Source organism: Nicotiana tabacum, chromosome 24 (genome assembly GCF_000715075.1).
Source record: "Nicotiana tabacum cultivar K326 chromosome 24, ASM71507v2, whole genome shotgun sequence".
NCBI lineage: Eukaryota > Viridiplantae > Streptophyta > Magnoliopsida > Solanales > Solanaceae > Nicotiana > Nicotiana tabacum.
In genome coordinates this window covers 5,859,551-5,874,865 of record NC_134103.1, presented here as the reverse complement: position 1 = coordinate 5,874,865, position 15,315 = coordinate 5,859,551, and the positions used below count along the sequence as shown (strand labels likewise).

Below are 15,315 nucleotides of genomic sequence, written 5' to 3'. Positions count from 1 at the left end.
TACAAAACCTTTATATAAGCATGAAAAGTGAAGAATCACTATTGCAAAATATGTCATTGAACATGTCATTAAGCATTTGAGAGGAAGATCATGGAGGAGGTTATGGAGTTACAATAATAACTCCATAATTATTAGAGTATTGAGAGTTATGGAGATAATGGAGAAGAGTAGACATCCACCATAATTTAATTTTTTTATAACAATTTTAAAATTTTTTAGGCGACCAGACTCCACTAAATACTTCCACTAAATACTCCCTCGGCCTCATATTATGTGTCATGTTTTTCTTTTACACGTCTCTTAAGAAATATTAATTAAGAAACCTTATTTATGTCTTAAGATATAATCTATCTTCATTGAATATTTATTCTATTTATGTGTTATTTTCATATTCAAGAACAATTATTACTAAGAGTAAAAAAAAAAAAAAATAATCAATTTTATCATGAACTTTAAAATGACAAATAATTTGTGACAACTATTTTTAGTAACAACGACTCAATTGTTAATATGAGTTGAAGGAGTACTTTTTAAGGGTATAATGACCGTTCAAATTGGAAAGGAGTTCTTCTTAAATTAGCTTCATTGAATACCATGGGCACCACTCACGACGCACAGTTGTTTATTTCATTGGTGATTAACCCATCCCCCAAAATCCACAAAAGGTAGTTACGAGGAAGTGTTTGGTACGAATAGAGTTATTGCTTTAGGAAAATGTAAGTAAAAAATTATTTTTTACTTTCCGATCAGCCAATAGGAATTGAATCTTACGAGTTTGAGTTTCTAAATTTTTTAAGTTATTAAATTTTAAACTAATAATTTATTTATATTCCATAAATTTACAAAACAAATGAACAAAAGCTACTATGTTCATTCACGCAGGTAAACGAAGGGCTAGCTTTAACTAACACTTAAATTATATTATTAATCTTTGGGATACAAAGTTTTTATCAAAATATTTCTTATTTACTATTATTATTATTTTTTAATCTTAGGGATCAAAAATGCTATTATCTCTAAAAAGTAAGGAAAGAAATTAGGAAAAAGAAACCAAAGGGCTGAGTTTCAATTACAGGAAATCCTCCTAGTTTGCCATTGCTTTGAGCTCTCTGCTGCAAAGAATTTTCAATTTTAGCCTTCCCATCACCCATCAAAGTATTTTTTTCTTCCAAAATAGCTAAAATTGCGATAAACATATCCTTAAAGACTCCTCATAGACTCCTTGAAGAAAAGTTCATTACTTTCTTAAAATCATGTAAAACTATAAAGCAAGTCAAACAAATTCAAACACAAATTATAACCCAATGTATTGGCTATACTCAATACATTATTCCTCCTCTTTTGTCTAAATGTATGGAATTAAGACAAATTTTCTATGCCCACCATATGTTCGATCAAATTCCTGAGCTAGATGCTTCTCCTTTTAACATAATATTCAAAGGGTATCTCCAGAATGATATGTACAGAGAAGTAGTAGTGTTGTTTCGGAGAATGCTGGACGAAGATGTTAGGCCGAATTGTTTTACTTTTCCTATGGTTTTGAAGTCTTGTGTAAAGTTGTTAGCTTTGGTAGAAGGTGAAGAAGTGCATGCTGTTGTGCTAAAGGTTGGATTTTTGAGTAATAGTTTTGTGGGTACTACGTTGATCGATATGTATTCGAGTGTGGGAAGAGTGAAATGCGCTTATAGGGTGTTTAATGAGATGGTTTTACGGAATGTGTTTACATGGACTTCTATGATCAATGGATATGTTGCGAATGGCGATTTGGCGTCCGCAAGAATGCTTTTTGACTTGGCGCCTGAGAGAGATGTTGTATTATGGAATAGGATGGTTACAGGATACATTGAATGTGGGGATATGGTAGAGGCTAGAAAGCTTTTCGATGTGATGCCAAATAAGGATTTAATGTCCTGGAATACTTTGTTGAATGGATATGCTAATAGTGGGGATGTTGAGGGGTGTGAGAAGCTTTTCGAAGTGATGCAAGAAAGAAATATTTTTTCCTGGAATGGTTTGATTGGAGGTTATGCTCACAATGGACGTTTTAGTGAGGTTATTGATGCCTTTAAGAGGATGCTAAATGAGTCTGATGTGCAGCCTAATGATGCCACTCTTGTGAATGTGTTGTCTGCTTGCACGAGATTAGGTGCTCTTGATTTGGGTAAGTGGGTGCATGTATATGCCGAGAGCAATGGCTATAAGCACAATGTGTATGTTGCCAATGGGTTGATTGATATGTATGCAAAATGTGGGGTGGTTAGTAATGCAATTGATGTGTTTAGGAGCATGGATAAAAGAGATTTGATTTCCTGGAACACGATCATTAATGGCTTAGCAGTGCATGGTTGTGGTAGTGATGCCTTGAGTTTGTTTGCAGAGATGAAGAATTCTGGAGTAAAACCAGATGGAATTACTTTTATTGGTGTCTTATGTGCGTGTTCTCACATGGGTTTAGTTGCAGATGGTTTTGCCTATTTTAACTCGATGATGAATGAGTATTCCATCGTGCCTCAAATTGAGCATTATGGTTGCATGGTTGATCTGTTGGGACGAGCTGGTCTTTTGGAGCAGGCGGTGAATTTTGTGGAGAAGATGCCTGTACGAGCCGATGCTGTCATTTGGACTGCATTACTTGGTGCATGTAGAATATACAAGAACATTGACTTTGCGAGACTAGCTCTTCAGAAACTTATTGAGCTTGATCCGAAAAACCCTGCAAATTATGTTATGCTTGCAAATATCTGCGGTGATGCTCGGAGGTGGAAAGATGTGGCAGAGCTGAAAGTGGCGATGCGGGACACTGGGTCCCGGAAGGTACCAGGATGCAGCTTGATTGAGGTTGAAGATGAAGTGGCCGAGTTCTATTGCTTTGATGAGAGGCATTCCAAGTCAAAAGAGATATATGGAGCCTTGAGAGGATTGATGAAGGCATTAAGATCATCTGGATATGTTCCGGACTTCATGGAGGTTGGTCAAGAAAGTCCAGGATTTATAATGGATTAGAAGTTCTTGGTTTCTTGAAGATATCGCGATTTCTTTGATCAAAATCTCTTTAAAATGTTTCATCTGTATCACTGCAGTCCAAATCTCTTCCACTTCAGCCTTCAGATGTTGGAAAATGAGGTGTAAGTTTGTCTCATCTTCTCGGTCGAGTGCATCGATAGTTTCAAAATACACTAGTTTTTCTTTGATATTCATTGGTCTATAAGACGTTGAACACTTGAGTTGCTACATGGCGCACCAGTCACATTACTTCAATGTAAGCGTAATGTAGATAGTTACACTAGTTCAAAATCTAACTTCTGGAAGCTTACTTTTTGTAAAGAACTGGGACTGTCCGATTCTCACTTATGCTTTGAGGAGGGAAGGAACAAGCTTGTCCAATTCTCACTTAGACTTTGAGGAGGTAAGGTATTTTGTCCCCCTCCTTCATGTATTCAACTTTAGATCTTAATATACAAGATTGGGGTCAATGCCAAATCCCTCATCACCACTGGTGGGTAAAACCTGAGGTTGATTGGATTTAATTTTAAAAAAAAAGTTGTATATTTCAATTGCTTATATCATGGAATACCCATAGTACTGGAAGAAACTTGCTAGATTTTTCCATTAAGTGCCTTCTATAGAAGCTGAATAATAATGTTTGAAAGCCTCTTCAATATTTTAATTTTTATTTGACCTGGGAAGATGAAACAAAAGCGGACTTGTATATAATCTGAAGTTGGATAGTCATTTCTAGGTATGATAGATGAAAAGCATTACTATTCTAGTTAACATGATAAGCAAAGGGTTTGCGATTTCATGAGTTTCTTATTTTTTTCCCAACTTCAAGGGTTTACTCGGTTTTCCCGCTGTTGGATCAGTAATATCTTTTTGATATATGGTGTTTGGATCAGTAATATAACATTCAAGCTATCAAGCATTTGACATGTATTATATGCTGGTGTGCCTTTTCTTTTTCTTTTAATTTTCCGTGCTCTCCCCACTTGTGGGATTACACTGGGGTGGTTGTTGTTGTTGTTGTTGTTGTTGTTGTATTTCCCCTGCTCTCTGTTCCCTCAAAAGACTTGAATTTATAATTATTTTTCTGCTTGCTTGACCAGATGGAACAACGAAACGTACATTCAAGCATATATGTTGTCAGTCGTTGGAATCACAGATAACATACAGGCTGTTGGTTTTGGCCGTAAATTCGTTCTTGTTTTGCATCTTAACTTCCTCCTGAGCAGATCATCCATATTCTTATCATTTGATAAACTGGCATTTCACTTAAAAGTCGATTCGACAGGCATGTTTCAAACACAGGGCAGTTAGATCATTACGGTTAACCTGATAAGGACTGGATTGTTGTCATGCATCAGAATTAAGAGTAAGAATGCATCTTACTGTGACCTTTATACATGTATCCTTTGAATTACTTGAAATTGTTGAATATTCTGTTCAACTGCTGCTTTGTCATTATAGTGTGAACACACATTATACATGGTGGAGAATATTTCTTCTAAGTTTGTGAAGTGTATATCTGTCCTCAAATCATTTATTATTGTGAGGGATGAAAGTTCATTCTCTCGAGTACAGAACACTTACTGCTGTCTCATAATGTGCCATCGGACAACTTTTCGATAGCCTTTAGCAAAAAGGACTGAAATCTCAAGCGTGTCTTCTAAGTTGAGCTCCTAATACAACAACAATAACAACAAAACCAGTGTAATCCCACAAGTAGGGTCTGGGAAAGGTAGTGTGTAAGCAGATTTACTGCTACTTTGTGAAGGTAGAGAAACTGTTTTCGATAGACCATCAGCTCAGTAAAACCTAGCCTATGTTGAGCGGACTCTCCAAAATGCCGCCGCACCCGTGTCGGATCTTCCAAAAATACACTAATTTTGAAGGATCAGAGACAAACCCGGCAACAGTTTAGGAGCGTCCGAGCAACATAGAAGCTAGCTTACATTCTAAATCAAAGCAGTTTGTTAATCTATTTTGAGCTTGAATTCTTGGGGGATTTGCATCTATACCCAGATTTTGGGTCACATTTTAACTTATACCCGCTTTGCAAAAAAAATTGCAAACGTACCCACTTTTCGGGTAATTTAAGACATACGGGCCTGAAGTAGCAAAAGTTTATGTTTGAAGTTTGAACTTCAGAATGTTTTGCCTGAAGTGTAGCCTTATCAAAGCAAAACTTCAGATATTTTTGCCTGAAGTTTGGCCTGACTTGCAAAGGCAATCACACAAATTTCAGTTAATAGTGCAATGGCAAACTTCAGTTCAATAAAACTACAACATATTTTGGCTGAAATTTTTGTTTTGTAATTGCTGAACTTCAGCATTCTAGGAGGTGGAGTTTTGTTTTGTAATTGCTGAACTTCAGCATTCTAGGAGCTGAAGTTTTGTTTTGTAATTGCTGAACTTCAGCATTCTAGGAGCTGAAATTTTGTTTTGTAATAGCTGGACTTCATCATTCTAGGAGCTGAAATTTTGTTTTGTAATAGCTGGACTTCATCATTCTAGGAGTTGAAGTTTTGTTTTGTATTTGCTGAACTTCAGCATTCTAGGAGCTGAAGTTGTGTTCTGCCTTTCTTTGAAGTTAGATGGCTTTAAAATATAACTTAAGTCAAATTGTGTTGAAGTTTTAATTGATTTTTTTTGATAATGTTCTGAAGTTATTTTTCCTATCTTTTATTTTTCAATTCTGTCGCCCTTTTCTGTTGTTTTTCCTGCAGATGATATCATAAAGCAAGGGGTAAGCTAATTCCAAGAGATCGCGAGAGTAACTATTGTGTATAATAAATTTCACATGCATGTGCCATTCTTGGGGCAGGTAACTTGGAAAAGAGGACATGTAGTAGTTAGTTGCTGTTGTATGTTTAAGAAGGATGGATCAGGGAAAGACACAATTCACACCTACTTTAACCAGCTTGTGGAGTTTTATTTACTCGTCCTTCAACATAGAATATGGTAGTTGATAAGATTTAATTAAAACTTTATAGATCCAATCAATAATATTTATACAAAGTCTCATGTGTTTGAGAGAGAAAAGAAGAAGAGGAAAAGAAGAGGAGGAAGAAAGGAGCGCATTGGTCAGGAGGAAGAAGAGGAGGCGTCTGAAATTGTCAAAATTAGGGTATAGGTTAAAGAATTTTAAAAATATGAGTATAGGTTTGGTCGCCCCGTGCAATTTTTACTGAATTCTTTCATTATTGTCTTGGGTTTTCCTTTCAATTTTCCTCACACTTGGGTTCAATATTGGGCCAGGTCCAAAGAAACTCCCTTCCCAAGAAGCAACTTTCAGCTCCAACTTTCATACTGTAGCTTAGGTTATTTCAGTTAGAATCAATACTTTGATGCTGTGACTTGGGCTCCAATGAGGTGGTTGTAAATTGGGCTAATGAGCTTGCAATATTAAAAAAATAAAATTATTTTAATTACCAGTATTATGTAGGATCTAGTAACTTTGTCCATCAAAACTTAAGCAAATGAGAAAAACCTAGTATTTGAAATTTGAACACTAAGATTCCGTGATTTTCACTCACTTCATGAAATGTCTGGTCACACGCTTAGGTGCCGGAGGAGTAGATGATCTATTGAGTTCTTTAATTTTATTTTTAAAAAAATAGAAAAAGGAAAGTACACCATTTTAAAGAAGTTATTAGTTGGTTTATATCTATAGTTAGCCTGGCATAAACATTGGAGAATGTTAGAGAACGCACGAGTCGTAAACCACCTAAGAAGTTTTTAATTATTTAGGTGTTCTGAAAGATAAATTATTTCATTAACAACCTAATGAACTACTAATAGGAAATTAGCCAAAAATTACAGTACATACTTGTTTTGTAGATAAATTAAACATAAACTATTCCGTATTGTTTTTCGCAGTACACACCCACATTGGCACTATAATTCTTTTATATTATCAATAAAATATATATTAACATGTTACTTATCTTGTTTTCCATTTTATTAATCCTGCTATGAATGGTTATATGTAATTATCGTTAAGTATAAAACTTCTTTTACAGTTAGTGTATAAAGAAGTTAAACTCTTCTAAAAATAATAAAAACAAAAGCTAATCACTTCGTGATTACGGTGAAGGCGGCTATGGATATGGGATAATCACAAGTTGTAGTTACGCCAAGTATAATTATAATCCAACCAAAGATTCTTTAAATCTATATTTCTATTATAATATTTTCATAGCGATAAGCTGCTGTTTTTTTGGTCTATCGGTTTTCAGATGTCAATTTTCCTTTTATGAAAGAGACGCCATTACAAAACTATACCTAAAAATACAGCTTAAATTATACTCCATTTAATTTTTGTGGGTAAGCGCCTGTTCTACACTCTAGTAATTAATTATCCTCCATTTTTAAAAAAAATGGGAAGAGTCAAATGGTGTTTTAAAATAAGTTTGATTTATTTTCAAATTCCAATATATATGAGATTTCTTGTGTCTAAAAAGTGTAAAGACCATGCATATCATAAGTAAGACTGGAAAATATATACTAATTAATCGGAATACTATTTTGGAAGATGACTACGGCAAAGTATTATAGAATAATAGAATTTCTCAAAGACAATTTACTAATCAATTATACGAATTTATTCAATTCCTTTTTGCTTTTCTTCTTTCACTTCTTTTGTCAACTATTTGAAAATGAAAATTCGATAATGACCATCTAGCAGCTACGTTTGTCAGATATATATAAAAGGGTTGTAAAGCTCTCTGACCGTCTTATTCTTGATTTTGTTTTAAAGTTTTAATGGTGTACCGTGGGGTGTTCATAGTTCGGTTTGGACCGTTTTTCTCCCTAAAAAAAATATATTTTTCAAATATTGGAACAAAATCAAACCAATTAAGTTAATTTTTTATCAATTTGATTTATATCGGGTTTTGTTGTTTTTTTATTTTTTTGGTTATTTATCGGTTCTTTCTTAAATATGACATATATTCCGGCGACTATATTTTCAACGTAACACTATCAAACAAATTGCTCTTTGAGAAATCTATCATTTACTAAGATGTATTGATGATAATTGAATCAAATAGATAAATAATTTAAGGACTCAACTAAAATAGTGTTATAAAATATAACTCAAATTAACAATATAGAACAAGGAAAAGCAAGTTAAGAGATATATAGAGAAAGAGAGAAGAGATTCTTATTTCTTCTTCAATTGTGTGTGTGTATTTTCCTATTTATTATAAGACCTTTATATATGCATGAAAAGTGAAGAAAATATGTCATTGAATATGTCATTAAACATAGAAAATATATCATTGAATATGTCATTAAGCATTTGAGATGAAGATCATGGAGGAAGAGTGACATCCACCATAATTTGATATTTCTTATAACATTCCCCCTTGGATGTCCATAGATGATGTTCCTCGTTAAAACCTTAATAGAAAAAAAAAATCCTAGTGAAAGAAAAAGAGTACACATGTTTAGAAATATACTTTTTGGTTGCCTAATTAAAAATCTTGCAAGGAAAACTCAGTGGGACAAAACCTTGTAAGGGAAAAAGAGTACACCACGTATTAACTCCCCCTGATGAGAGCATCAATTCACATCCTTGAGCCTTCGCATCCTAATCTTGTACACTAGTTTCTTGAAGGTTGACGTCGGTAGAGATTTGGTGAACAAATCAGCCATATTATCACTTGAACGGATCTGTTGCACACTGATATCACCATTCTTTTGAAGATCATGTGTGAAAAATAACTTTGGTGAAATGCGCTTTGTTCTATCTCCTTTTATGAATCCTCCCTTCAATTGAGCTATGCATGCTGCATTGTCTTCATACAAAATTGTGGGTAGTTTGTCACACTTCAAACCACATTTGTCTCGAATAAGGTGTATTATAGACCTCAACCATACACATTCTCGACTTGCTTCATGAATAGCAATTATCTCAGCATGATTAGATGAAGTAGCCATGATTGATTGCTTAGTCGATCGGCACGATATTGCAGTGCCTCCACATGTAAACACATAGCCTGTTTGAGATCGAACCTTCTATGAGTCAGATAAATACCCAGCATCGGCATAACCAATAAGATCAGGACTGCAATTATTTTCATAAAATAAGCCCATATCGGTAGTCCCATATTTGATTCCATTCCAATGTCTCCTTGTAGGAGCAGAGCTATATCTTGCTAAGACATTAACTGAAAAAGTTATGTCAGGCCTTGTAGTGTTAGCAAGATACATTAGTACACCAATTGCACTAAGATATGGTACTTCAGGACCAACTTCTTTTCTTGAGGTTGGAACAGGTCCTTATTCACATCAAGTGATCGAACAACCATCGGAGTACTTAATGGATGTGCTCCATCCATGTAAAACCGTTTTAATATCTTTTCTATGTAGGCAGATTGATGAACAAAAATCCCATTTTTCAAATGTTCAATTTGCAAACCAAGACATAATTTTGTCTTTCCGAGATTTTTCATCTCGAATTCCTTCTTTAAATAATCAATTGCCTTTTGGAGTTCTGTAGGAGTTCCAACAAGGTTTATGTCATCAAAATATACGGCAAGTACAACAAACTCCGATGTTGTTTTCTTTATAAAAATACATGGACAAATGACATCATTTATATAACATTCCTTTAATAAATATTCACTAAGGCGTTTATACCATATTCTTCCTGATTGCTTTAGACCATACAAAGATCTTTGCAATTTGATTGAAAAAATTTCCCTAGACTTTGAATTATATGCGTCAGACATTTTAAATCCCTCGAAAATTTTCATGTATATATCATTATCAAGTGAGCCGTAAAGGTAGGCTGTAACCACATCCATTAAATGCATGTCAAGCTTTTTACGGACAACAAGACTAATGAGATAACAGAACGTTATAGCATCCATAACAGGAGAATACGTCTCTTCATAATTGACACCAGGCCTTTGTGAAAATCCTTATGCAATAAGGCGTGCCTTATATCTTTTTACCTTATTTTTCTCATTCCTTTTACGTACAAAGACCCATTTACAGCCAACAGGTTTAACACCATTAGGTGTTAGGACTACAGGCCCAAAAATTTCACGTTTCATAAGTGAATCCAACTCAGATTGGATTGCTTCTTGCCATTTTGGCCAATCACGTCTTTGTCGATATTCTACAACAGATTGAGGTTCAAGATCCTCATTATCTTGCATAATGCTATTTGCAACATTATATGCAAAGACATAATCCACCACTATATTCAATCAATTCAAATTTGTCTCAATATCGATTGGATTTATTGATAGTTCTTTATTTTCTTGAGTCTCAGGCTCATCAATATCCTCATGAATCTCAGGATTGGTTAAATCATGGGTTTATGTATGAAACTCTTTCGTAGTGTCATCTTGATCATTTATTTTCCTTTTCTAGAATTTCGATCCTTAGAACCCAATGGCCTGCTACGTTTTAGGAGTGATTTTGACTCATTAGCTATGGCATTAGAAGATTGTCCAACAGGGAGATCAATACGGATTGGAACATTCTCCGCAGGGATATGTGATTTCGTTATCCTTTTCAGATCTGTAAATGCATCTGATATTTGATTTGCTATTTTTCGCAAATGGATAATCTTTTGCACCTCTTTTTCACAAATAGAGGCACGTGGAACAAGATGAGATAATGATGTATTTTTCCACAAAATTTCACGTTTGGTTTCACCAATTTCTCCTCTAATTTTCGGAAAAATGCCTCATCGAATTGAAAATCTGCAAATCGAGCAGTGAACAAATCTCCCGTTAATGTTTCAAGGTAGCGAATAATGGAGGGCGATTCAAACCCAACATATATTCCTAACCTTCTTTGGGGACCCATCTTGGTGCGATATGGCGGTGCTACAAGCACATATACAGCGCATCCAAAAATTCTTAGATGGGATATATTAGGTTCATGACCCAAAACTAATTACAATGGGGAATATTTATGATAATTTTTGGTGTGAGACGAATTGGCATTGCTGCATGCAAAATGGCATGACCCCAAACTGAAGTGGGTAACTTGGTTTTCATGAGTAATGGTCTTGCTATCAATTGCAGACGTTTAATCAAAGATTCTGTAAGGCTATTTTGAGTGTGAACATGAGCTACAAAATGTTCCATTTTTATCCCAATTGATAAGCAATAATCATTAAATGCTTGGGATAAAAACTCAGTGGCATTATCAAGTCTAATAGACTTAATTGGATTATCGGAAAATTGTGCCAGTAATCGGATTATTTGTGCCATTAATTTTGCAAATGTCTGGTTGCGAGATGACAATAGGCATACATGAGACCATCTAGAAGATGCATCTATTAAGACCATAAAATAGCTAAACGAACCATTAGGTGGGTGAATAGGTCCACAAATATCCCCTTGTATATGTTCCAAACACACAGGGGACTCAATCCCAACCTTTGTTGGTGATGGTCTAATAATCAACTTGCCTTGATAATAAGAAGTGCAAGAAAATTTATTATTTAAAAGAATGGAAAAGATTCTTTAATGGATGCCCATTTGAGTTCTCTATAATTCGTCTCATCATAATTGATCCGGGATGTCCAATCGATCACGCCAAAGTACAAAAGTATTGGAATTAGTAACCTTTTGGTTTACGATAGAATGTGCCTCAATTGCACTAATTCTTGTCCAATACATGCCACAAGATAAAGATGGGAACTTCTCAATAGCCCTTTTCTGGCCAGAGACATTCTTAGTAACGATGATATATTCAATATTATTCTCATCTATTGTCTCAATATCAAATCCATTTCGGCGGAAATCTTTAAAACTCAACAAGTTCCTCTTGTACTTGGAGGAGAACATTGCATTCTCTATGACAAGTATTGTTCCCTTAGGCAGAGTTATATTAGCTCTTCCAGAGCCTTCAATTAATATGTGCATTCTCTTGGACTTGCTTTAGAAAAACACATAATTAATTAAAATCTACATGTCCTTCGTAATAATTATCCCACTTTAACATGGAAGAGATATGTGATAAAATAGAAAGGAGAAATATGTGCTCTCTCAAAAGTTTTCACTTCGTGTTTCTTAATATTAACACATAGGAACATAATACTTGTTATAGAAAAAATATTTATCGTTCTTTACACCAAAAATCCTTACATGATTTGATAGACTTTCAAGAAAAACTTTTTCGTAAAGCAAGTTTGTTCATGCATGGAAACATAAATAGCAAAGTGTAAAGAAACTTGAAAACTAATTAGAAAAGGCTAACCGTGATGGCCGAATATATGCTGGCATTGTACATCTTATACCGTCATCGTTCTTACCATATTATTAACATTAAATGACTCTACCGACACTGGCCGCATCATAACAACTCAGTTGGCTAGAACTTCGTGCTGATAACGTGTTATAAAATATAACTCAAAGTAACAATATAGAACAAGGAAAAACAAGCTAAGAGATATATAGATAAAGAGAGAAGATATTCTTATTTCTTCCTCAATTGTGTGTATTTTCCTATCTATTACAAAGCCTTTATATAGGCATGAAAAGTGAAGAAAATATGTCATTGAATATGTCATTAAACATAGAAAATGTGTCATTGAATATGTCATTATGTATTTGAGATGAAGATCAGGAAGAGTAGACATCCTCCATAATTTGATATTTTTATAACAAATAGATTATTTTTATCATAAAATAGATTGTTTTACTTAGCAAAAGAAAACTACCATAAACTAGAATGTAAAGGTAAAGAACTAGATTATTATAATAGCAAATAACTAGACTAAAAATGCAAACGATTAACATGTACCATAAAATTTTAGAAACTTTGTATAAAAATGTACATATACAGAATTATAATAATAAATTTTAAATAGCTACTTCTATAGTCGGTTTGGTTCTATTTTTTCGGCTATGTTTTCATTAAAACCAAAACCAAACCAAATTTGATCGATGATAAAGGATGAAAAGTGTATGTTTTGAGTGTGTTTGTGTATTATTTCGTGTGTGAGTTGCGGCAGTTCACATCACTTTTGACGTAAAAATATACCCATTATGTATTTTTTATGTGTAGGGATAAACTTGCATGGAAAAAGATCAAATGGGAGAAACATTGGTGAAAAAAGAGCTGAAGAGAAAAGTCCCGGACAACGAAGTGAGGTTCACTTCGCCAGACCGGGACGGAAGCAGAAGAAATCAGGAAAGTCCTGGACAGCGTAGTGAGTGTTACTTCGCCAGACCGGGACCGGAGCAGAAAAATTCAACTTTTCCAATCCGAATCAGGAGAAGCAACACTCACTACGCTGGCGAAGAAAGTTACTTTGCCATATAAATATGAAAGTTAGCCACTTTTTGAGAGGAGAGAAGACTTTGGGGAGGCAAGAACACGCTAGGAGCAAGGAGAATGATTCAACTTCACATTTTTCCTCTTTCTTCTTCTATTTCCATTATTGGTTATGAATTCTAGTATTGTAGTTTTGCATACTATTATGAATGGCTAATTTGTTATCTAAGGTTTTGATGGAACCTTTTGGAGGATGAATTCTTGTTACATTCTTATATAATTGAGCCTTTGAATTTCTCTACTTGTTTAACTACGTGCTTATTTCAGTGATTGAAGATCTCTCAGTTGACTGTGCCTATTTATTATATATTTCTTGGAAAAAGGGTACATATTTAGGTAGTTGTTGAATAACATCACTCCTAACGTATGTGAGGAATCAATACGAAGGGTTTAAAGGTGGGATTAGGAATAACGAAACCTTGGTGTGATCTCAGTGAGCGGTGAATTAGTGTCAACTAGCGTAGTTCGGAAGAATACGTCTAGTAAATTGTGGTAGTTGTCCGGAAGAGAATTACGACACCCGAAGTACTCACGATCGGTAGAGAATACTTAGGCGAATTTACAGGATATGTAGTGGGAAGGATTCCGAAAATTGGAAAAATCATAACTCTAGGCCTCCTTAATCTTATCTCGAGCTCTTAATCTCCTTAGTTGATAATTTTCCCGCTTTCAAGTATTTGTTAGTTAATTAGTTAGAAATATAAATCTCAATCTTTATAATTTAGAAAATTGTTCAAACTTGTCTTCTTAGTGATATTAAATAGCTGTAGCTAAGCCTTAGTTCTCTGTGGGATTCGAATCCGGACTTTTAGACCGGATTATATTTGCAGCGACCGCTTATCCTTTTTAGGACTAGAGTTGGGCGTGATCAAATTTTGGCACTATTGCCGGGGAACTAACGGTATAGTTGTAGGGTTACATATTGCTAGGTTGCAAGTTTGAACCTTTATTTTTATTTTTCTTGTATTTGATTTTTTTATTTTTGTTTTACTTGTTAATTTGAGAAACATGGCATCCTGGAATTATGGGAGTTTTGATGTTGGTAATTCTACTATTGATCTTCCTTGTGTAAATTGTGGAGGAAACCACCTGGGGCAAAATTGTAAAAATATTTCGGAGAGCGAGTTATGTGCACCAACTCAATCTTATGTGTGGAATGTGTGTGATATGTGTGGTGGTCAAGATGGTCACTTTCATGGTTGTGCTTATATTTCTTATCCTTCCCCAATCTCTTACTATGATGGTTCTACTTTTTCTAGTGAAGTTAACAGGAACAAAGAACCTAGGGAAGCTGACCTGAAGGAGATCAAAGATATGTTAAAGTGCCTCATGGATCGAAGTAATAAGAAACAACCACAGATACAAAGGCTAGGGATAATATCCAAAGGCAAGAGGCAACTATTATTAGCCTGAGGCACAAGTGAGTCAATTAGTTGAAGCATTTAATGCTCAACCAGCTGATATTATGGATAGTAGCCAAAAGGAGCATGTATTAGATGCAGAATTTGAGGTGCTAAGGGAAAAGGTCAGAGTAGAACACCAACAATCTATCGAACTAGAATTTGAGGATGCCGATGTTGTAGAACAGATACTAGAGTCAACCGAAGACATTAAAGATACATATTTAGTTGACAAATGTGTCATTGGTTTTAAGGATGTTAACAGTCCCAAAGTTCATATAGTTGAGCACATTGGCCCATACTCCAAGTATTTTTCCACATTGTGTTTGGATGATGATATAGAAATAGAGTCATCCGAGCCAATTGAGGAGTCAAGGAATGAGGAACAAGGTGCCTACACTCTGGAATTCTTCTTGCCGGAAAGTCAGGATTACACGCCTCATCTAAAGGCCAAGAAGTGCAGAATACTTTATTGTTTCCTTGGGCCAACTAGATTCATTCCACCACCCCAGGAGCATAATTGTAAGCTTGAATCAAAACTTGGGGTTCAATTCATAAGTTCGAGGTGGAGGCAAAAAAGTATTTCAAGTCGTGCCGCGACGTTAAATCA

General features: G+C 34.8%; 1 protein-coding gene across 5 annotated transcripts; it reads left to right on the top strand.

Moving 5' to 3' along the window:
* The first annotated feature begins 624 nt into the window (after positions 1 to 624).
* LOC107828262 (pentatricopeptide repeat-containing protein At1g08070, chloroplastic-like) lies at positions 625 to 6,182 on the top strand. Of its 5 annotated transcripts, none has more exons than XM_075248226.1 (3): positions 625 to 3,406; positions 4,104 to 4,369; positions 5,724 to 6,182. In XM_075248226.1, exon 1 carries the CDS (start codon positions 1,354 to 1,356, stop codon positions 3,001 to 3,003), a length of 1,650 nt encoding a protein of 549 aa, XP_075104327.1. In that variant the 5' UTR covers positions 625 to 1,353; the 3' UTR covers positions 3,004 to 3,406; positions 4,104 to 4,369; positions 5,724 to 6,182. The 5 variants fall into 5 exon arrangements, with proteins under 5 accessions (XP_075104327.1, XP_016511037.1, XP_075104329.1 ...); XM_016655551.2 differs by lacking the exon at positions 5,724 to 6,182 and having other exon boundaries at positions 625 to 3,125; positions 3,326 to 3,406; positions 4,104 to 4,514; XM_075248228.1 differs by lacking the exon at positions 5,724 to 6,182 and having other exon boundaries at positions 625 to 3,125; positions 3,326 to 3,411; positions 4,104 to 4,514.
* Positions 6,183 to 15,315: the final 9,133 nt, after the last annotated feature.